General features: G+C 52.4%; 1 protein-coding gene across 1 annotated transcript; it reads right to left on the reverse strand.

Annotated features, from left to right (window-relative positions):
* Positions 1–990: 990 nt before the first annotated feature.
* NUAK2 (NUAK family kinase 2) lies at positions 991–22,704 on the reverse strand. The gene is made up of 7 exons (XM_047752952.1): positions 22,325–22,704; positions 11,930–12,050; positions 7,386–7,537; positions 6,964–7,029; positions 4,992–5,111; positions 4,069–4,201; positions 991–3,129 (listed from the first exon to the last, which is right to left on the reverse strand). Exons 1-7 carry the CDS (start codon positions 22,568–22,570, stop codon positions 2,069–2,071), a joined length of 1,899 nt encoding a protein of 632 aa, XP_047608908.1. The 5' UTR covers positions 22,571–22,704; the 3' UTR covers positions 991–2,068.
* Between the last annotated feature and the right edge of the window lie 1,034 nt (positions 22,705–23,738).

Consider the following 23,738-nt stretch of genomic DNA (forward strand, 5'->3'; position numbering starts at 1 on the left):
CGGCAGGCGCCCATGGCAGGTGGGGGAGACAGGTGTGCCATGGAGCGGGCAGCTGGAGCTGGCCAGGACTGGGGATGTTTGGGGGCCCTCCAACACCACGGGGTGGCTAAGGCATGGGGGAGGGAGCCCGCTTGAAGCCGGAGCCAGCCGGCTGCTGGCCTGCACTTTGTCCTCACCCTCCCTTTCATCCCAACCCTCTGAGCCCGGGAGTTTCTCAATGGAGCTGGCGTCCAGGGAATGCTCTGCAGGGGGTGGAGAGGGCGGGCAGACGAGGGGGGCATTCCTAGCATTCTTTACTTCCTCTCGGAGCCAGGCGGTGGGGGTGGAGGGGGACCAGCTGCCCTGTGCTGGAGGGAAAGGGATTTCTTATAAAGGCGGTGGGGGTGCCTCCGAGCAGCAGGGGACAGAGCTGGATGGGGGAGGGTGGGAGAAAAGACTGGGAGGCGGGGCTGTACATTTGGCCAAACCCAGTTCTTCCTTTTTTTCCCCGTCTTTTTAGGGCCAAACCTGCGGCATACGGAGGTTCCCAGGCTAGGGGTGGAATTGGAGCTGTAGCCACCAGCTTACACCGCAGCCACAGCAATGCCAGGTCTGAGCCAGGTCTGCGATCTACACCACAGCTCACGACAACACCTGATCCTTTACCCCCTGAGCAAGGCCAGGGATCGAACCTGCGTCCTCAGGAATGCTAGCGAGATTCGTTTCTACTGAGCCCCAACAGGAACTCCCAAACCAGTTCTTTAGCGCTGAAGGCAAGAGAAAATTGAGACCCTCAACCCAGGCTCTCTCCCACCTGTGTGCTCACAAGGGCAGAACTGCTGATGGAGGGATGCTGGGGAGCCTTTTGGAGCTAAGAGCTGGGGTTTTGTTGTCTGTTTTTTCCTTAAGGAGCTTCTCTATCTTCTACCTGTGACAGCCAAGGGGAGTATGTGTTACAGGAAAATTCGAAGACCTGCGCCCTACTTCCCCCGAACAAAACCACACAGGCTATTTTCCAATCACCGTTCTGGTTTTTAATGGGGTGGTTCTTTCTAGCCACAGAAGGGAAGAGGGACCATGGAATCAGGGCATGGAGTGAGGAAGCCAGAGACCCCGCCAGACAGTGTGATGGGACATGTAGATTTATAAAAGCTCCCCCCTTCCCCTTGATCAGCGGGGAATCACTGCAAACGTATGTGCCTGGACCCAAAACTTACATGGCACAGATTTCCCCAGAACATAGTATTCACCTTAAGGAAAATAATAGGACTCACTTTTTAAAAAACATAAAAATAAATAAGAACATTCTAGGGCCCTGACAGCCCAGAGAAACAGAAACATCCATTCTCAGAAGCAGGAGCAGCTTGGAGGCCAGAGAAGTTCAGAGTCTTTGAGGTCCAAGGTGGGGTCCAGGGGAGTCTGGGCCCCTTGAGATGAAGTCCAATAGCAGCCTGAGGCTTTTCAAGTCTTTTAGATTCATAGCAGCGACTTCAGGAGGCTTGGGCCAGGTTCGGAGGATGGGAAAGGGGAGAGAACCTTTGAGGAAACAGAGGTTGTGTTCTCTTACTGCTCAGAGAAATAAGGAAGGGCACACTTTGAGAGACCATCCCAGGATACCCCTGGGCACATTAGGGGGTGCCGTGTTCCAGTTGCAGTGATTGGTGGGGGCGGGATCATCTATGGAAGGAATTTCCATCCCCACGTTGGCAGGAAGACACCATAGACAAAATGTAACTTGTTGCAAGAAGGGAGATGGGCCCTAATAGAGGGTTCTTTCCAGATCTCTGTGGCCCTACTGTGTGTACAAGAAACATGCAGCCTGGACTTGGCCACGGGCCTTCCCCTCTTCTACTCTACTCTTTTGGCCCTACTATCTGCTTGGTTCCACGGGGCTGAAGACATTGAACCCTCAATGTACTTCATCTGCCCGCTTCCCACATCAGCTCTCCCCAGGGCTCAAGCGCAGACCATCTCAGCCTTCGGGGCTGAGACGCTGGTCCTGGGAGGCAGGAGGGAAGAAGGTGTTTCCCCTCAGGGTGCAGCCAGCTGCATCTTAAAGCCTGCCCCGATGGGGCAAGGCCCCCCACCCTCAGCTGAACCTGGCACAGACCCCCAGCGCCTGTTGGTGGGCCTCTGTCACCTCCTGGCAGTCCATCAGGGAAAAGCAGCTCTCCCCCCGGGGGTCCTGTCGCCAGCGCCTCAAGCCCCTGCTTCCCGGGCCCTCCGAGGGGGGCTCCTCAAGCCCCATGAGGTTGTCCACAGACACACAGCCCCGCAGTGGGGGCTCGGGGAGCCGTTCGGGCAAGTCCAGCTGGTCAAAGGACTCAGAGGACAGGATGCTGTCCTCACTCACCGCCCCTGAGGGGCGGCTGGCCCGGGCTGGCGGGCCAGGTGAGGCCAGTTGATCCAAAGAGCCGAAGGCGGGGGCTGTGAGTTCCAGGGCTGCGCGGGAGAACTTGCCGTTGTGTTTGAGAATGCCCTTGCGATGGAGCAGCAGCCCTGAGGCTTCGGGGGGCTTGTGTTCCACGGTGTCCCCGCTCACAAACACATCCCCTGCATCCAGGAGCTCCCCAGACTCACTGGGTTCAGGAGAGGAGTAGTAGCCAGATTCCCGCTGGCGAGACTTCTTGAGGATACCCTTCTTGGGGAGCAGGGGAGCAGCCTGTCCCGGGCCTGCAGGGACTGGGCTGAGCTCAGGGCCCTCCCTCGCCCCCTCCGAGGAGGTCGATGCCTTCTTCTTGAGAATGCCTTTAGGCAGCTTGAGGTTGCCCCTGCCAGGGCGAGGGGACGCATCAGCAGCTGGGTCCCCCTGGAGAGTCTGGGCCATGTCATTCTCTTTGCGGGACTTCTTGAGCGAATGCTGGCGCTCCAGGCCAGGGGTGACACTCCCTGCTCCTGGCGCGTGCTGCTTGAAGAAGCTGCAGACCTTGGCCCCGTTCTCCAGGAGGGGGCGGGAGGACCGCCGGAGCCAGTCAGCCATGGAGGCCCGGCCAGAGTCGCTGCCCGGGTGACCTCCCTCGTGCAGAGCCTCCTGCTCCCCGACACGGGTGGAGTAGCCCCAGTTGACCCACCAATGACTGGCCACATCCTCCAGGGTGGCCCGGCGGGTAGGGTTCACCATTAACAGCCACCGGATCAGGCCACAGGCGTCTAGAAGAAGAAAGATGTAGGCTTCTGTATGGGCACCCGCAGCCCTCATCACTAGTTTACCCCCATCTGTGCTCACTCCTGGGTCAGATACACCACTCCCACCTAAGGGTCCATACAAGCCACAGCCCTGGCCAGCTTCCCACAGCCTCTAGCTTTCCTGGATTGACTCTGCCAATTTCCTCTTCCATCCCAGGACCCTCAGGACCATGGTCCCCTCATTATCCATGTTTTTCTAACTTTTTAATTTTTCTTTTGTCTGTATAGGGCACTCGCAGCATATGGAGGTTCCCAGGCTAGGGGTCAAATTGGAGCTGCAGCTGCAGCCTACTCCACAGCCATAGCAATATCAGATCCAAGCCTCATCTGTGACCTACACCACAGCTCACGGCAATGCTGGATCCTTAACCCACTGAACAAGGCCTGGGATAGAGCCTGCATCCTCATGGATACTAATCAATTCGTTTCCTCCGAGCTACCACGATGGGAACTCCCCGTTACCCATGTTTTTATGTTACTGTGTATCCTCTTTTGTGCCAATGAAATGCAACCCTCTGCGGGTAGGGACTGCCCAAGAGTAAACCAAGGTTCTTACACCCTCCTTCTTGCCTTCTATGTCGTATTTGAAAAGACAAAAAGATTTCTAAGAGCAAGGACAAAAGCAGTAGGAAATGAGACAGTTGTAGCAAAGAGGATCTAAGTTAGACCTTAGGTAGTACTTCCAAATATAATAAAGCATGCCCATAAAGGAAGGAAGAGGTCTCTTCCCTTCCTTGGAGGTCACAGACACAAGAGGCAGAGATGACGGTAGGAGATGGGGTGGAGATTACCCTCATCTACAGCGGGTTGCCCGCCTCACTTTACCGTCACTGCTTAATCTCTGCCTCGGGAATTAAAAGGACACCCAGGGCCTAGATGAGAACACCCATGCTTCTCACTCACCAGAGGGTTTAGGTGGCTGCCTGTAGGCCCCATTGCTGATCTGTTTCACTAGCGTCTTATGGTCCTGCCCATCAAAGGGCATGGAGCCATGCACCAGGATGTACAGGAGAACACCCAGGGACCAGCTATCCACCTGAGGGGGAGAGAGAGGGAGGGAAAATCAGCCAGGGTGTCCTCATGTCACAGGCTGGAGGGTTTCCAGCCTCGCCTTCAAAACCATGGAGAAAGGGGGGGGCCCACGTTGGAGAAGTCAGAGCCCATGTATCTGAGGACCATCTCCTGCTTTTCTTTTTCAGGCCTCAGCTCCCACATATGGAGGTTCCCAGGCTAGGGGTTGAATGGGAGCTACAGCTGTCGGCCTACACCACAGCCACAGCAATGAGGGATCGGAGCCACATCTGTGACCTACATCACATATCACGGCAATGCCGGATCCTTAACCTGCTAGGATAACCAGGGATCGAACCTGCAACCTCATGCTTCCTAGTTTGATTTGTTTCCACTGTGCCACAACGGAATCTGCCCCCACCTCCTTCTATACCCAGGGGCAGGGAGGGTGACACTGCAGAAGGTTCATGGGGAGTGCTGTTGTCAACTGCCTCCCCTGGGAAAGGGAGCCACAAACACAAGGTCAATGACAAGGTCATCCCTTCTGGGCCAGAGTGGGTGGCTGGCACAGATACCACCCGTCCAGGATGGCTGGCTGGGGGCTGGGAAGGGTAAGGGGAATGTGATGGGTGATGGGCACAGAACCAGAATGGGGTTCAGGAGACAAGCTCTCCTTCCAGTTTTGCCGTATTGGCTAGAGAGGAGCCAAGCGCTACTTTAGCAGAGAGGCAAGTTTTGTGCTCCGAGGAAAGGAATAACCAGAAAACTAGCCAGGATCGGAGCCAGGAAAGGGCCGAGGCAGGGCACACACTCACCTCTGGGCCCATGTAGGGCTTCCCATTGACGATCTCTGGTGAGGCGTAGAGGGGGCTTCCGCAGAACGTCTGCAGGAACTTGCCTTGGTGATAGAGGTTGGAGAGGCCAAAATCTGCGATCTGCAGGATAGGGTCAAACATGGGCAGGGGTCACACCAAGGCCTGGGTTGTCCTGTAGCTCCCGGCCCATCCCTTCTCCGGACCCCAAGGAAACCCAGGCTCCAGCAGAAAGGGTACCCATGCCCCCTACCCCATACTGGACACCACCAACACAGCCCAGGCCCTGGAAGAAAGAGCTTGTGAAGGCTGTGTCAGCGAGGAGCGCCTAGGCAGAGGTATGGGGGCTCCTGGGTCCTTTCTGCTCCTCAGGTCCCTTTGCTCAGGGTGTCCTGCACACCAGGGAGGCACTCTCCTGCCTAAGCACCAGCCAGCCCACCTCCCCAGCAAGCCTTCCATTGCCCCGAGATCTCCTCCCACGAAGCCCTACAACCTCTGATGGCTCATGGTGGCCCCTGCTTGTCAGTTCTGTCTCCTCATGTTGCCACAACAATAGGCACCCTGTGTTGACCTCCTGTCCCGACCCATCCTGAAGCTCCCAGCACAGGTATGGCTGATGGATGAGACTAATGGCCACTTCTTGACCAAAGGAAGGGTCTACCAGTGGGAGGGGGAGAGCCAATGTCTCATGCCAATGCCATGGACCTCAGAAGCAAGCTACCCCATGATGTGGGCTTGGGCTGCCTTTCCCAGCAAAGGACTCATCTCTCTGCCCACAGCCGGGCAGGAATGTGATGGCAGGACTGGGGTCAAGAAGCAGTGGGGAAGGCAGAACAAAGGTTATGGCCATGGTTACAGCTCACGAGAAGGAACCTTCCTACAGCACTTCCTGAGCCCTCTGATAGCCAGGGCTAGAGGGCCTTAAGCCCATCTTCTTGCTCCTTGGAGAGCCCCTTCCCCCAGTTCTCCTGAGACTGAGGTCAATGCCCTTCTGCTCTGGACGTCATCACTCTCAGCAGAGAGCTATGTGTGCCCTGGGTGGGGAGGGGCTGTTTATGAACTCTGGCTCCTTCATTTATGGTTTTATTGGCCTCTTATCAAGCAGTTACCAGTTGAAGCCCATAACGAGGCAGATGATTTGTGCCCATGAGAACGTTCGTGCCTGCCTGGGTGGTGTGGGTTTACTGGCTCTGGTTCCCTCCCCCAGGTCAGCATCAAAGCGAGCCCCACCTAGTCCAGGAATGGCTAAGGAGAAAGAACTCAGTGCCAGGGTACCTCAGGGCACAGGTCAGGGGCCACTGAGGAAGGGACGATGACCTGGGTTCGGGAAGATTCTGAGAAAGGTCCAAGTGCAGAGTCAAAGCCCTCCCAGGTCCCGGCGGTGGCTGGCCCTTACCAACTCCCCCTTCCAGCCCTGGGATCTGAGTTTAATCACATCTACGTGAACGTCTCAGGGCAAAGTTAAATGACGTAGGCATGGGAATTTGGCAGCTGCAGGGAGCTGGCGCTGGAGTGGAAGGTTCCGAAGGGCTGCCTGATGGCAGCAGATTCAAGTGCGCACGCGTGTGTGTATGTACATGCGGGCAGGTGGGGAGAACTCAAGCCGTGGCCTCTCCTGGCCAGCCCCAAGGTTGCAAGCAGATGCCAACCCTAGATCTAGATTCCCGTCAGCCTTGTGACATCAAGAACACTGGTCAGGGAGTCCGAAGACTTTGGTTATAACTCAGGCGCAGCCACTCATTAGCCACGGGACCTTGTGCAGGTCATCCCTTATCTTCAGCCCTCAGTTTTCAATCCAAGGAATGAGGTGCTGGAATGGATGATGGCCAAGGTCCCTTCCAGTACCAATATAAATGTCTGAGCTTTTCTCAGCTCCTTCTCGAAAAGTGCTAGAGGCTTAGAGATGCTTGGCTAGGGACGGTGCAGACAGGCTGGGGAGGGATGTGGGCAGCTTTAAACAAGAAGTAGGGCTCACCTTGATATTTCCATTGGCATCTAGGAGGATGTTCTCCAGTTTGAGATCCCGATGGACAACTCCATTCTGAAAGAGGGAATGAGGAGAGTGAGGGGAAGGTCGCCAAGGAGAGAAGGACATGAGGACCTATCTGGACAGTGACATGAACACAAAGGGGGCTGCGTGGGGGTGAGTGCAGGTGGCCTGGGATGTCCATCTTTACTGGCACCTCATATAACAAACTGTGAGTCCTTCCACCCCCGGTCAAGAGACGCAAAGCTAGAGACACCAACATGCCCTGGGCTGCGTCCAGAACGGAGTCTTGCCTCTGCTCTGTCTCCCTGTGTGATCCTGGATGAATCGTGGAATCTCTCTGGTGCAAACCAGCCCCTAAGCCCCAGGGGCCACCCCCTCAGCCCAGGGCCGGGCAGGTGGCTGCTCACCTGGTGGCAGTAGTGCACAGCGGAGACGATCTGCCGGAAGAAATGGCGGGCCTCGCGCTCGCTGAGCCGCTGCCGCTCAATGATATAGTCGTACAGGTCCCCCCGGCTGGCGTACTCCATGACAATCACGATCTTGCTGCTGTTTTCAAATACTGGGGCACAGCAGGACAGGAATGTCAGGCCCCTCCAGAGTGCACTGCTCCCCACTGGGGGCCACATACGCCTCCCTGGCCCCAAACCAGATAGGACCTCCCTGAAGAGAAATCCGCTCAGGGGGCAAGACGGCGGCCTGTGACGCGTCCCACACCTTCCAGTAGCAACGAGTTAAAGCCAAGGGGACTGGCTCATCCTCCCTCTCCTTGCAAGTTCAGGCTTTAAAGGATTTTTGTATTGTATGTAGCTTAGGCACCACTATTTCTATTTATTTTTTATTTCTTTTCTTTTTTTTTTTTTTTGGTCTTTGTGTCCTTTTTAGGGCTGCACCAGCAGCATATGGAGGGTCCCAGGCTAGGAGTCAAATTGGAGCTGTAGCCACTGACCTACACCACAGACACAGCAATGTGAGATCCGAGCTGTGTCTGTAACCTACGCCACAGCTCGTGGCAACGCTGGATCCTTAACCCACTGAGCAAGGCCAGGGATTGAACCCGCAACCTCATGGTTCCTAGTTGGTTCGTTAACCACTGCGCCATGACGGAAACTCCCCTATTTATCTTTTAATTCGCTTATTAAAATTATAGTTCGATTTACAGTGTGGTGCCAATTTCTGCTGTACAGCAAAGTGACTCAGTTATACAAGGATTCTTTTTTTTTTTCTCTCTTTTTAGGGCCTCACCCTTGGCATACATAAGTTCCCAGGCTGGGGGCTGAATTGGAGCTGCAGCTGCCAGCCCTCACCACAGCCATAGCAACACCAGATCCAAGCCTCAACCATAATGCAACACAGGATCCTTAACCCATTGAGCAAGGCCAGTGATAGAACCTGCATCCTCATGGGTATTAGTTGGATTCTTAACCTGCTGGACCACAATAAGAACTCCTCAGTTATACAGGGATTCTTAAAACTACCCTGCACTTGGAGTTCTGTGGTGCAGTGGGTTAAGGATCTGGCATTGTCACTACAGTGGCTTGGATCGCTGCTGTGGCGTGGGTTTGATCTCTGGCCTAGGAACTTTCGCTTGGTGAAGGTACAGCCAAAAAACAAGCAAACAAACAAACCCAAAACCTACCCAGCACTTAAAGATTATCATACTAAGTGAAGAAAGTTAGAGAAAGATAAATATCATATGATAACGCTTAATATGGAATCTAAAAAAATGACACAAATGAATTTATTTACAAAACAGTAATAGACAGAGTTCCTGTTGTTGCTCAGTGGTTAACAAACCCGACTAGTATTCATGAGGTCTCGGGTTCGATCCCTGGCCTTGCTCAGTGGTTAAGGATCTGGCGTTGCCGTGAGCTATGGTGTAGGTCACAGACGCGGCTCGGATCCTGAGTTGCTGTGGTTGTGGTGAAGGCCGGCAGCTGCAGCTCCAATTCGACCCCTAGTCTGGGAACCTCCATATGTCCTGGGTGAGACCCTAAAAAGACAAAAGACAAAAAACGCAAGAAAACAAAACAGAAATAGACCCACCCACAGACATAGAAAACAAACACAGTTACCAAATGGGGAAGGGGGTGGGGGAAGGATAAATTAGAAGTTTGGGATTAAAATATACATACTACTATATATAAAATAGATAACCAGCAAGGACCTACTGTATAGCACAGGGAACTACACTCAATACCTTATAATAACCTATAATGGAAAAGAACTTGAATATACATATGTATATATATACATAATATGCATATGTATGTATTCACTTTGCTATACACCTGAAACTCGCACCACACTGTAAATGAATTACATCAATAAAATTTTTAAAAAACCTACCCTACAAATTCCGAGACATCACTGGATGCCTAGGAAACGTCATGCTGTCTTGTTTGGAATCCAGTACTTTTTCACCTTGTGACTTTGGGCAAATCTCTTCTAGCTACATGAGTAAGAACATAGGTCTGGGATTTGAGTCCTGGCCCCATCACTTACTAGGTACGTGCCTGTGGGCAGTTATTCAACCAGTGGGCCTCATTTTCCTCATTTGATGAGGGATAATAACAGCAACCTCAAAGGACTGGGGTGGGAAATAGAGAAAGGTGGGTGACAGCTCTCGGGCTGGCTGAGCAAGCTAGTGTAAGGTCTGATACACACGCACGCGCTCAGCAGAGGGTACCTACTGATATATTTATTCTCAGCATCCTTATGCGTAAAGTTGAAAAATAATGCCTACAATAATGCCTTGTCTTAAGGATCAGAAGAGGGATAAAAGTATATAAAAGTAGTTTGTAAACTGTAAAGTACTGTGGAGCGCTGAGCTAATCATCACCCTTAATATCTCTTTCTAGAGGATCCTGGCTGGGGCCTTGTATGCAGAAACAATCAATAAATATTTCATGATTAATTGGCTGGACTCCTGGCAGTCAGCCTACTCTAGCTGGCTCATCTCCATGTGTGGGTGGGGCTCTTCTGCCACCTCAGGTCGTGTCTTGCCTCCTGGAAAAGTAGGGAATGGCTGGTTCACCAAACTGGCCCTTCAGCTGGGTGTGTGTCCAAACATGCATGTCTATGACATTGCATCTTTGTGTCAAACGGGTCCTATGAGTTTGGCTTGCTCAGCCAGCTCCAGAGCAACTGTCTAGCCTGTAAGAAGGGCCTGAGAGAGGAGCCTTCTCCCAAGAGGAGTCCTAGCTCCCAGGCAACTGGATCCATGGCCAAGAGGACTGTGCTTTTCCCCAGGGGAGCATGGGGGCCCAGGGGTGCCTAGCTGAGGCTCCACCCCTCTGGTTCTCTAAATCTCTGTAGGGTGTGTGCAAACTTTGTGCCATGACACTGGGGGTCAGGAGCCAGCCAGGGCACATTCTGGAGGGCAGCTAGGTTAAAGGTCAGTTTTGGGGACTGGAGCCCCCAGTCCCTACCTCTTGAAGGCTGTGGACGGGATGGATCTGGGGGAGCCCTGCCAGATACACAGTAACCGTTATGCCCCAGCATCTGCTGAATCTGAAGGTGCAGTAGGTAGAAGTTACATCCTAAGCAGCAAAGCTCAATTCTCAGCCTTAGCCAGAGATAGGCATGTGGGGAAGAATGCACGCATACACGTGCACACACAGCCCAATCACCAAGTTTGGCTTAACCCATACCCTGCCATCTGCCTATTCTTCCAGGGAGCGAGTGAGGGGGATACTTGGAGATACACAATTAGCTTTCTCAGCCACTTGCCTGGGCTTCTTGTGGGACAGGCTCAGACCATGGGGTCACTTCAGTGGCTCTGCTCTTAGTCTTCCTCTAAACAGAACGCAAGAGAGGAGACCTCTCTTTCTTCCCACCAGGAATATTCAGACTGAAGGTGAAGCCACAGACTCCCTCCTCTCCCTCCTGCTGCTCCTCTGCCCTTCCCTGCTTCCTGTCTAACGGATATTACGTAAAAGCTGGAATCGGACAGGTGTGTGGGAGGCTGCCTCTCCTTTTTCCTCCTCACCCTCTCTTGCTCACTTTTCTGTCGGGGTCACAGGGAACAGGGCAGCTGGAGTAGAAAGGCAGCACTGATGTCAGAGAGAGAGGAGGCTGAAAGAGATGCGGAGAGGTAGGAGCCAGCCCCGTGGGAATGATTCAGAGGACAGGAGGCCTGGCTCTTGGGATGTACGAAGAAACATAGGGAGTTCCCATCGTGGCTCAGTGGTTAACGAATCCGACTAGGAACTATGAGGTTGCGAATTCGATCCCTGGCCTTGCTCAGTGGATCCTGCGTTGCAGTGGCTGTGGCGTAGGCCGGCAGCTGTAGCTCCGATTCGACTCCTAGCCTGGGAACCTCCATATGCAGAGGATGCGGCCCTAGAAAAAGACCAAAAAAAAAGAAAAAGAAAAATAGCACCCACGCACGCACCTGAGGCAGGTGTAAGCCTCTATATGTTTCAGCCTCCCCTAGCCTCCTAGGATCTCCTTGGTTTAGGGAGGCAGCATTCAAGTATAGAAGAACTAACAGGAAGTTCCCACATGAGTTAAGGATCTGACTTGACTGTGACACAGGCTGCAACTTTGATGCAGGTTCAATCCCTGGCCCAGGAACTTCCACATGCTGCAGTTTCAGCCAAAAAAAAAAAAAAAGAAAAGAAAAGAAAAAAGAAGACCTAACAACAAAAATGCCTACAATCTGTGGAATTCCCCCCATGAGCTGAGCACTGGGTGATATTTAAGTTCCAACAACCTTGTGATACAGGAGGGATTATCCCGTTGTACAAATGAGGAACTGAGGCCCAGAGACTACGTTAAATTAGTTGCCCAAAGTCATAATGCTCAGTTTCAAATCCAGCTTTTGCCAAACCCTAAAACCTGTGTCTTTTTTATTTCTTTGGATCATCTGTTCTGACTGCACGTGCGCACGCGCGCGCGCACACACGCATACTCAGCTTCGAGTTCAACTTCTAATGCTCTGCCTCTGTACCTTCATGGATGGCAATGATGTGGGGGTGGTTGAGTGACGACATGATCTCAATCTCTCGCCGAATGTGCATCAGATCTTGCTCATCTTTGATTCTGTCTTTCCGGATTGACTTGATGGCCACCTGAGAACAGAGAATGCAGGAGAGTGAGGTCTGGCAGGTAAAGGTGTCGCTGAGGACGCTCTGGGAGCCCTGACCCTGGTGATCTGCCTTGCAGATGCTACAAAGGCCACAGGACGCACACAGAGAAGCCTCTCCATCCTTCACTGGGGTGGGTGGCAGAGAAGCTGGAGAGCACCCTCCGTAGAGAAAGGCCTCCCCTGAGTCAGGTGCAGTTTATGGAGCAGGAAGGAAAAGGGAGCAATGACCTTATTCAGAGTGAAGAAGGTAGATAACAAGCTGAATTTTTAAAGCTTTATGATTCAAAGCAAATTTGCATACTCCACTGCCAGGAAAGGATTGGGCTATTATTTTTATTTATTTATTTTTTTTGTCTTTTTAGGCCCCTGGAGGTTCCCAGGCTGGGGGTCAAATCAGAGCTACAGCTGCCGGCCTACACCACCCCGAGCAGTGTCTGCCACCTACACCACAGCTCACAGCAACGCCAGATCCTCAAGCCACGGAGCAAGGCCAGGGATTGAACCCCAGTCCTCATGGATGCTAGTTGGGTTCATTAAACCACTGAGCCACGACGGGAACTCCACTGGATGCTGAGCACAGCGCCTGGCACACAGTAGGCGCTAACTGCACTGACCAGATAATCATTGGTTGCAGCGGACAATGAACTGGCTCTTGCAACCACTCTGGGGAGGTAGACACGGAAAGCCTCATCACCCCCACTTCCAGGTGAGGAAGCTGGTTCCTAGAGAGGCTAAACGACCTGTTCAAAGTCACACAGTCACTCACTGGCACAGGCTGGGTTGCACAACTGACCACCCGATCCCGTGTCTGGTATTTTTTCTGCCACAGCATTCTCATTTGCTACAAACCCTCTCTGGCTAAAAGGTGGAAAATAACCCAAATATCCATGAACAGATGACTGCTCAGACAAGATATGGTTTATTCATACAATGGAATATTAATCAGCCATAAAAGGGAATGAAGTATTGATATAAGCCCCATGTGGATGAACCTTGAAAACTGCGCTCAGTGAAAAAAGCCAGACACACAAGGACAAGTATTGTACAATGCTACTTATAGGAAGTAACTAGAATAGGCAAATGCATTGGACAGAAAGAAGAGTGGCTACGAGGGCTGGGGGTGGGGAGGTAGGGGGTTATTGTTTAATGCATACAGAGCCTCCCTCTGAAATGATGAAAAGGGTTATGATGAAAAGGGTTTGAAGATGCATAGTGGTGATGCCTTACCACACTCAGAATGTACTGAATTGTCCCCTTACAATGATTGAAATGGTAAATTTTAGCTTATATATGTTTTACTGAGCGCACACACACAATATCACCCAAAAAGGTCATTTGAAAAGTGCCAGTTTCTTCAGTCAAGGTCTGTGATGTCTCTTCTCCAACCAACAGACCAACAAGACAATTAAACAGAGTTCTCTGGGCTTTGTTATTTTGTCTGCAAAGGTGAAAAAGCCATATAAGGAGTCAACTCTCTGGCTGGTATCTGTGGTGGGTTCAGGAAGGGTGGGGTGAGGCAAAAGGAAGTGGAGAAAGAACTGCCAAGAAGCAGTTTGAAGCGGCGCTCTTAGAGACGGAGGCGGCTGGCCCCTTTGTCTGTTCCGCGGCTTTCTGCAGCCGTGGGAGCCGAAGACCAGCAGTGTACGTGGTGTGTGTGGGAGACACTGCGTGGGGAGTCAGAGGCCCTGGGCCCTCCAGGCTCTGTGGCTGTTCTCGAGGGCAGGGCCTCAGTTTTCTTTTCCGTGACACAAACAGGCTGGACTACGCCTTCCGAGGTCCTTTCCCGGCTCTGATTCTGTGAAATGACCATATACACGCCACGGGGCTGCAATGCCGGCATCAGGTGCTGGGCGGGGATGGGGCGGCGTCCCAGGGCTGGTCAGTTCCTGACAGGTCCCGACCAAGGACACGAAGGGTAAATACAAGACTTCGCCTTTAGGAGAGCAGGGCAGGGTAAGAGAACTTGGAAGGCGCGGGCGGAGGAAAACAGCTCCTCATCGATTTCCCAGGAGGGTTTGCCTCCCCTCGAGGTTCAAAAGGAGACACACAAAAGCAACCCAGGGCCCAAGGGGCGGGGCGTCTAATCCCCCTTTCAGAGGGCTCTGGAGGCAGACAAAGGCTTCCGGCTCTGGGACTGCGGGCCTGCGGGCCTGTGGGCCTGTGTCCCCCTCGGACAAGAATGCGGAACAGCCGGAACAGCCGTAATCCCGTAAGAGGCGCAGCTCACAATGCCCCCCCCCCCCCCCCCCCGGGCCCGGTCACCCCGGCAACAGGCCAGGGATGGCGTGGCCTCCGCCCCGCTCCTGCCCTGGAGCTGCATCCTTGAAAGAGGGGAGGCCCGGCTCTCTCCCGCCCCCTGCTCGGGGCCGACAGGACAATGGCAGCAAGGAGGGACGGTCACCATACCTCCTGGGCAAGCCCCCCGAGAGGCCCACGCTTGCAGCTGCAGGGACCAGACTGGACCCCAGGCGCTCTCTTCACGCCCCGCACCCCTTCTGTTCCAAACCACCCCAAGAGCTAAACAGAAAAATCCCTGGCTTAGAATCGGACAGGGGGTGGCGATGGGGGGGAGGGGCTTAAATGCTCCCCCACCTCTGAGGAACTGACCTGGAGCTTGGTTCCCCAACAACTTTCCATACATTTTTCTCTCCCTGAAGGGCAGATTTTACGGACTAGTTCTTTTCTTTCTAAATTCTTTGTTTTAAAAACCAGACAATAGATAAAATACCATGAGCTCTTCAGATAAAGGGCCATAAAAATTGAATTAATAGACAGTAAAAAAAAAAACAAAACACCATATAAAACACATACCTAGATAATGAAACAAATATTTAAGAGCCTAAAATACACAAGTATGCAAACACAAGGCATATCTTGGATGTACAGTTGAGTACACATAAACATATACAATGAGATAAATCATCATAGGCTAGGGGGCATAGCTCTAAAGGAGACAAGGCCGAAAAGAAACGAGGTTTCAAAACAAATAAAGGGCTCTGTGAAATGCTACGAGTCCCTGCGTGGGTAGAGAGTATACAAGTTGAACCCTGAGATCCCTTTCTTTCAACTCTGGAAGCTTATGATTTGATTTGATTTGATTTGATTTTTATTATTTTGGTTGTGTTTTTTTGTTTGTTTTGTTTTCATCTTTTTAGGGCCGTATTCTTGGCATAAAGAAGTTCCAGGCTAGGAGTCTAATCAGAGCTGCAGCTGCCAGCCTATGCCACAGTCACAGCAACACAGGATCCAAGCCAAAGCCTGTGACTACAGCTTATGGCAATGCCAGATCCTTAACCCATTGAATGGGGCCAGGGATTGAACCTGCATCCTCATGGATACCAGCCTGGTTCATTTACCACTGAGTCACAACGGGAACTCTGTGGAAGCCAATGATTTTAAATCACAGTTGTTTATCCTCAGTGGACAGTTCCATCCTCCTGCAAGCTCAGGCTCAGGCCTCAGAGGACAAGGTCAAGGACCACTGCCCCACCCCACCCCCTTTGTGTTAGGTCTTAGGAGACCACAGCTTGGCTGGCACTTGCCAGGAAAGAAACAAGTTAAGGTCATCATGCCGCCACCAAGTCACCAAGCAGGTGGCAGACAAGAAGAGTAGGTGCCGCTGCCTTGGTGGGGCTGGGCCTCTGTCCCAGCCTTACTGGAAAGGCCTTGAACTATCTGCTGATGAGCCTGTCAAAGTACATGAGATACAGCAACAGCTTAGGCTTAGAAGGAGCTCAGTGCACTGAGAGCATTCAACAACTGTTGACTGGTGAATACAAATAAATATTTATTGGTTAAGCCATTGGGCTGATCCCTGACTGATGGGACCGGTGCCCAGAGGAGATTTTCTGCCTTTCTTCTGAGGAATGGGTGGAGAGTCAACCTTGTTTATGAGAACTCATTTTGAGGGAACTTTGTTCTCCTCTTCAAGATAGTTGAGCAACCATATTCTCTAGAATAAAAATACGGTGACTAGAGGAAAGGAGGCGAAAAGCAGTGACTGAATGGATCACCCAGAGTTAGGAAAGGCCACGGGCCTGGGAACCGTCCTGGTTCTTCCCATACAATTTTTTTTTATGGACACACTATGAGGCATATGGAATTCCTGGGCTAGGGATTAAATCTGAGCTGCAGCTAGCTGTGACCTATGCCTCAGCTGCAGTAACGTCAGATCCTTTAACCCACTGTGCTGGGCTGGGGATTGAACTCGCACTGCAGCAGAAACCTGAGCTGTGGCAGTTGGATTCTTTTTTTTTTTTTTTTGTCTTTTTGCTTTTTCTAGGGCCGCTCCTGCGGCACATGGAGGTTCCCAGGCTAGGGGTTGAATCAGAGCTGTAGCCACTGGCCTATATACCACAGCCATAGCAACACTGGATCCCCAGCCCACTGAGCGAGGCCAGGAATCGAACCCGCAAACTTATGGTTCCTAGTTGGATTTGTTAACCACTGAGCCACGACAGGAACTTCTGCAGTTGGATTCTTAACCCACTGCACCATAGTGGGAACTCCCCCATATAATTATTAATGGTGCCCCATTCACTCTCCAGTGTTTTCAAGTTGAGACATATTATATGACTGCCCTATTCAGAAAGAGCAGGAAACCTAGGCACAACAGTGACAAGATAAATGTGACCACCAGGTCCGTAGAGGGGTGTCAAGAGCCCAGGTAACGAATCTTTATTTGCCCCTTTGGAGCTATGCAACTCAAGACAAGTCACTTAAGCGATCTGGTTAACCGGTATGGTTTGTTTTAACGTCTTCATCTGAAAAATAAAAAGACGTTTATTCTCTAAACATTTGCTGAACACCTACTATGTGTCTGGTGCTATGGTGGGTGCTAGGGATTAGGGCAAAAATTGGACAGTCCCTGAGCCCAACCCTCGCTCCAGTCTAGTGTAATGAACATGCCAATGGAGGTCCATCGCCTGCCCAGGGGCTCCAGCAGCCCTGGAGAGCTCCTTTTGCCTGGAGGAGCAGGGTGAACCACCCCTGGGGGAAAACTTCGTTTTAGATTTTGAAGGAAGAGTGGGGTTTGTCAAGCCAACTCCCATTATCTCTAGGGCAGGCCTTCAGTGAGGGGAGGGGTGCAACCAGGGCATTCCAGGCAGAGAGAAATGTTTGCTCACAGGCCAAAGGAAAGGAACCCTTCATGAATTTGCAAGTTAGGATCTCTTAAGCTCTCTTCCAAACTCTAGACTTCTCTGCTGAGCTTCTTCAGAAATGGGTGCTATGCCAGGAAAGTGCTAGCCAAGGATTATTATAATGGGCTTGTTTGGAGGCCCCATACTATGCCTGTGTTAACCTGCCAGAGCAAAATTCCTATTGATGCTAGCCTAGGGATTTTCTTGCCCCTGTGGCCAGCGTGCTGGAAAGCAGGGCTACTTTCCTATTCTGCCTTGCAAATGGCAAACACTGAAGGCCAGAAAGGTGACGCTTCCCAGGCCCCCCAACACATCGAGGCAGTCAGGATCCAAGACGGAGGAGTGTCTGTCATCTCAGAAGACAAAAGTGCCTTACAAAGATGCTATGCCCTGCCTCCAGCTCCCTGCCTCCTACCTCTGAAGAAGGGAATGCCTCCACTGTCTGCTGTGGGCCAGGCTGGGCAGTACCACTAGCCACCCTCATCCCACTTACAGATATGGAGACACGGCAGAGAGATGGGTGCTGGGGCTCAACTAGTTAGACACTGCCTCCTCAACCCCCAGGCCCTGCAGGAACTCAGATCAAGAATAATCTGGGAGATCCCGTCTTGGCGCAGCAGAAATGAATCTGACTAGGAACCATGAGGTTTCGGGTTCGATCCCCGGCCTCGCTCAGTGGGTTAAGGATCCAGTGTTGCCGTGTGTGAGCTGTGATGTAGGTCACAGACATGGCTGGGACCTGGTGTTGCTATGGCTCTGGTGTAGGCTGGCAGCAACAGCTCCAATTCGACCCCAAGCCTGGGAATCTCCATGTGCCACAGGTGCAGCCCTAAAAAGGCAAAAAAAAAAAAAAAAAGAATAATCTGGATTCAACAGAGGATGGCAGAGAGGTCTTAGAAAAAGATCTATAGACACTCATTTCAGGTGCTGGGAGAGAGAGTACCAGCTGGGCATCCCTGGTCATGGCTATTGCCCTGAGTTGGAGCCAAGACCCTTGACTCTTTTTTTGGCCTTTCAAAGAGCAGCTGCCTCTGGGAGACAGGGCAAGGAGCTGGAGGATGACCCATTTAGATAACGGAGGAGAGTTTGGGCTGGGCTGGCCTGGGCTTGGCAAAGTGGGGATGGCCCTGATGGGGTGGGAGTGGTTCACCATCTCACCAAGCCTGCCAGAGAACCAGGGAGGGAGCAGGAATGAGCTCAAAGGGGGTCTGAGCCACCTTCCCTAAACCCCATGCAGTGTCCACCCCCTCTTTGCCAGCCTCCTGCCCACTCAGCCAGGCCGCTGGGCAAGGCGCTTCCCCGTCCAGCCCTCTTGTGTGGTTTGGCAAGAGCCCAAGGACAAGAGTTGCCTGCAGCCGGAGTCTCCCTCCCTGCCACTGAGCAGGCAGGTGCAGGAGAAGCCGCAAGGGCAGCATCATGCAGAAGAGGCTGTTGGCCGCTGGCCAGGCAGGAGCTCTTCTCTGGATCAAGAGCTGAAGGAGAGCCTGGAACTCTGAACAAAGCAGAGACCAAAGTGGTTTGGCTTGGGGAATTCCAGCACGGCCCATTCAACTGTCCAGAGCAGGACAGACTCTGATGGAGGGACTCCCCTACTACCTCACCCCACCCAAAGAGGGAGGGTAGCACCTCGACAAAGCCAGCCTTGCCGGGGTCATAAACCTGCGTGTGTCAGTTACTATGCTGAGTACTTGCATATGTTATCTTATTTAATCCTATGAGAACCCCATGAGGTAGGAATTATTATAATCCCTACTTTACAGATGAGGAAACTGAGATATGGACAGGTCACAAGGCTACGGAGCAGGAGAGCCAGGATTTGGACGGCTTGCACGCTGATGCTGAGCTGAGCAGTCTTCCTGACAAAGTCTGAGCCTCTAATGTACTGTATAGTTCACCCACTCAGGATCCCTCAAGAGAGTCAGTGTGCATGTAGGGGTGGGGGCTGTTCCCTGTGGCTCCTCCCACCCTCGGCGTGCCTGGAGCTCTGGGAAAGGCAGTCTGTTGGAATGACAAAGCACATGGAGGCAAGCCTGGGCTCAGCTCAAAGCCAACTCCCAGACTCGGTGTTGGTCATCTAGTGCCTGCGGTGCTGAAGTCAGCAGCTTAGGTTGCAGGCTTGCCATTCACCAGCCATAGGACAAGTCACCTGCCTTCCCTGGTCTCAGTTTTCCCACCTGTCAATGAGGGAAGCAAACTCTCAGTCATTCTCAAACATTCTAAAATCCCATGTAGCCATCCAATGTATAAATGAGACAGTAGCACCCCTGCCCATTTGGCTTCCCCTTATGCTCCTTGTGGGGGTAAGAATTCCAGGCAGGAATTCCCATTGTGGCTCAGTGGTTAACGAATCTGACTAGGAACCATGAGGTTTTGGGTTCGATTCCTGGTGTTGCTCAGTGGGTTCAGGATCTGGCGTTGCCATGAGCTGTGGTGTAGGTTGCAGATGCAGCTCGGATCCCATGTTGCTGTGGCTGCGGTGTAGGCCGGTGGCTACAGCTCCGATTTGACCCCTAGCCTGGGAACCTCCACATGCCACGGGAGTGGTGCAAGAAATGGCAGAAAGACAAAAAAAAAAAAAAAAAAGAATTCCAGGCAGACCATCCTAAAGGCCTTTGTGGACTCCACCGCTGCAGGGACCCCAGCAGGTGTTTTTCGTTTGAGGGGGGAGGCGTGGTCAGGAGAGCTACAAGAACCACAAGAGGAAATGTCATCTGGATACCAGGAACGTCCTCCGAGCTAGCAGATCCAGAGCAAATATTTGTTTTTCCTTTAATGCCCTCCTGGAGCAGCCATTAGTCCTGCCCGCCTGCCCCTCCCTCTAGACAATCCCATCTGCCCCTGATAATCTCATCTGGGCAAGGCTGGGGATGGGAAATGTAGCGGAGAGAAAATGGGATGGAAGACACCCCACCCCGCAGGCTTTCCTCTGAACCTAGTCCCCCCCCCAACAACCTCCGTTCACTTTGAGGGAGGTGGTGGGCTGCTCCCACACCCCGTCCCCCACTGAAGATCCCAAGGCACCAGGTGGGTCCCTCTTCAGGGAGAAGAGTAAAGAGGCAGGAATGGGGGTGGGGTGGAGAAGAGGACTCCTCCCCAGAATGAGAAAACATGAGGGTTGGGAGCTGCCTTTCAAGGAGGAGGGAGACCCTGAGCAGATTCCCAGCAGAAGTATGGCAAGGTTGCGGGGGGTGGGGTGGGGGCACGTCTATGGATCAGGGAGCTTTAGGGCAGGTTCCCACTCCTACTGGTCTTGGCTCCCTGTGTACAAGTGGCCAGAGAGCACCTTCTGAATTCTCTCTGTTCTGATGTAATAAGAGCTGGAATCCCTGCCTACAGCCAATGAGGTTTGAAAACTGAAAGCTGGTTTCTCTCACTCCAGAATCAATGACATCTCTCTTTCTCTCTCTCTCTCTCTCTCTCTCTCTCTCTCTCTCTCTTGCGCGCGCACACACACACACACACACACACACACACACACACACACGCAGCGACCTAGGTCAAGAACTCAGTGGAATTTCTGAACTTCAGTCTCAGTTTCCAGGCCATCCCAGTTCCCCCAATCCAGTCTGCCCCCCAAAAGAGGCATGAGCCACAAGCAGTTATCCTCCAGCTGAGCCCCTGACAAAGCCTGAGCCCAGCAGTCTCAAGCCTGGAGCCTGACGAGGCCCTCACACTTTATAGAAAGGGAATGAAAAGGAAAGCCAGGAAGTACATGATTGCCCAATAGCTGTAACCTGGCAGCGGGCAACTGGGGACTGTGCCAGGCGTTAGCAGGAAAAACATACTCGGTCCTATTGATGGGGCCATAATCCAGCCTCCTTTCCCCAGAGTCCACTCTCCTTCGCCAATGAAATGACTTCTCGAATTTCAAACCAGCTACTGGCTGCAAAAGCAAACAATCTGGGGAGGTGACTGCTGCCATAGCTGATAAGGCAAACCATGGCCACACACACGGGCACACACACATCCAGGCACATCTCACACCCAGCATGCAACTGGATTTGGCAAAACAATCCCTAAACCACCTGCCCTAAAAGCCTTGTTATAATATAGATGACTTGGCCCCTTCCAGACCTTCCGAGTAAAATCCTCTGAGCGTGGAAGCAGGGAATTATTAAACAAGCACCCATGTGATTCCTGTGTATATAAACTCCAGTTTGGGAACCACTGTTAACTTGGAGAAACTTGCCATCCTTTCAGGGCTGGCCTTCTTTTCCAGATATAAATATCAGTTCTCAATCTCAGGAACAATTTAAATTCATATTTGTATCTCATTCGGTCCTCATAAGCATCCATGACTGAGACTCTTTTATTTCATTTTTGCAGAAGGGGAAACAAGCGCATAGAGATAAAGTGAATTGCCCACAGAATATATACACACCCCCCCAAATTAATAAGGCATATACCTGAAAAGGCCCCAGTCCCAAAGGTATCCTGAGGCCCACAGTGGACTTTGCACCAGAGCTTGGTTTCATATTCTCAGAATTAAAAACCCATCATAATGAAAGTTGGACTCAGTCTTAAAGCTGGAAACGGCCTAAAGTTCAAATTCACCAGCACCCCCTGATGGGGTGGTGGTGGGGGGTAATCTCCATAGTGTGCTGGGCTGCGGAACTATCCACACTGAATTGAGGAATTAGTTACCTCATTCATGTACTCAACGACACACTTTTACTAACGTCCTTCTAAGATCAGGTGTTTTCTACTTCCTCTTCCCATCCCAGTCTATTGGATAGATAGTCTGTTACCAGCAAAAATTCCACTTAAAACCCATTTTCGTTCTTTAGGAGCTTTCTCATCCCAAGACAGAACCCTATTCCTCGTCCTCTATGCGCCCCGCCTCACTCATTTGGCAATCATCATATGCTGAGCTGTTGGGGTTCTCAGGTCCATGACCATTAGCACTGCAATATCAGAGAGACGAACTACAGCGGACACCACCAGCAACCCACACACATACGCAACCTTGGTGCGGTAAAGACAATGCGGGCCTCTCCACGGAGCAAGGCACTAGCCTCAGTCCCACTCTCCATCACCCACCGCTGGCGGCCAAGCCCCGAGACCCCACGAGCCCCGGAGCCCGGCACTGCGCGCCGGGACAGGGAAGTGCACTTACCAGGCGCCCCGAGCTCTCCCGCGCCTTCTTCACTTTCCCGTAGGTGCCCTTGCCCAGGGTCTCCAGGAACTCGTAGCGGTGTCTCAGGTTGTGCTTGTGGTGGTGCCGCTTCACTGCCTGCTTCTTCATCAGGGGTTTGGGCGATTTGAGGAGCCCGTCGGCCAAAGGCCGAACGAGCTCCGCTGCCAGGGCAGCGGTGGCCGAGGGAGCCGGGCCGAGGCGCCGGGGGAAAGCCAAGGACTCCATGGCGAGCAGGTGAGCGAGAGCAGAGGGGGAATTGGCTGCACGGGGAGAGGTAGAGCCGGGGAACCCGTCTTACACCCCGGCCGGGAACCCACGGCCACACCAGCGCGCGCGACCAGGCGCCGCATTCCAAGTTGTTATAAACGCCCCAAGCCGGAGGCTCTGGCCACGCCCCCCAGTGTCCATCCATTGGCCAGTTCCCTTATGCGTGTAACCAGGGCCGCCCACACTGGCTTCCCTGGCTCCGGCCACGCCTCCTCCCCTCCGCGCTGCAGGGAAAGGTGTCAATGGAGCCCCGCCCACCTGGGCCCCTGAGGGGCAGGCAAGGGAACAGTGGACGACAGTGGCGGCTACTCGGAGGGGGGGAGGGGAGAGGCTACTGCTGTTGACGCTACTGGGGTCCGGAACCTTTGAGGGCCCCTGAAACTGCTCTTGCTTCTGAGAATCTCTTGGTCCTGGTTAGAGCCACCTGTTCCCCTTCTATTTGCTGTTCTCAGTTAGCAAGGGACAATATGACAGTACTAGAAGTCCCCAACGTGTTTCTCCGTTCTGAGAGCTTTGCTTCTTTCTAGCAGAAATCTATACAGTCACTTGACCACTTGGATAAGGCCATAAGGAGGAAGGAGGGACGGAATGGGATGGAGACAGACTGCAGTCAAGAGGAAGGGCTGATGGAGAGCTGTTCCAGGGTTCTTGAGTTCACCTCTCCTCAGTTGGATCAACCTTAATTGTATCCCCAAAATGTGGTTCCAGAAAGTACTTCACCAAAGAAGGCTTCTAGGGCTGAGTAGAAGTACCAAGTTCTCGAAATGTGGTAGAATTTATGAAATGTTGGAAGGAGGTAGAGAGAGCCAAAAGGAGATATTTATTCATTGCTATGTTATTTTTTTTTTTGTCTTTTCAGGGCCACGCACACAGCATATGGAATTCCCAGGCTAGGGGTTGAATCTGAGCCACAGAGGCTGGCCTGTACCACAGCCACAGCAGTGTGGGATCTGAGCCTTGTCTTTGAGCTACACCACAGCTCACAGCAACACCGGATCCTCAACCCACTGAGCGAAGCCAGGGTTTGAACCTGCATCCTCATGGATACTAGTCAGGCTCGTTACCTCTGAGCCACGATGGGAACTCCACGAAACATTTAAAAAATACAATACACTCCTCCTATACA

Source organism: Phacochoerus africanus, chromosome 11 (assembly GCF_016906955.1).
Source record: "Phacochoerus africanus isolate WHEZ1 chromosome 11, ROS_Pafr_v1, whole genome shotgun sequence".
In the NCBI taxonomy this organism is placed as follows: domain Eukaryota; kingdom Metazoa; phylum Chordata; class Mammalia; order Artiodactyla; family Suidae; genus Phacochoerus; species Phacochoerus africanus.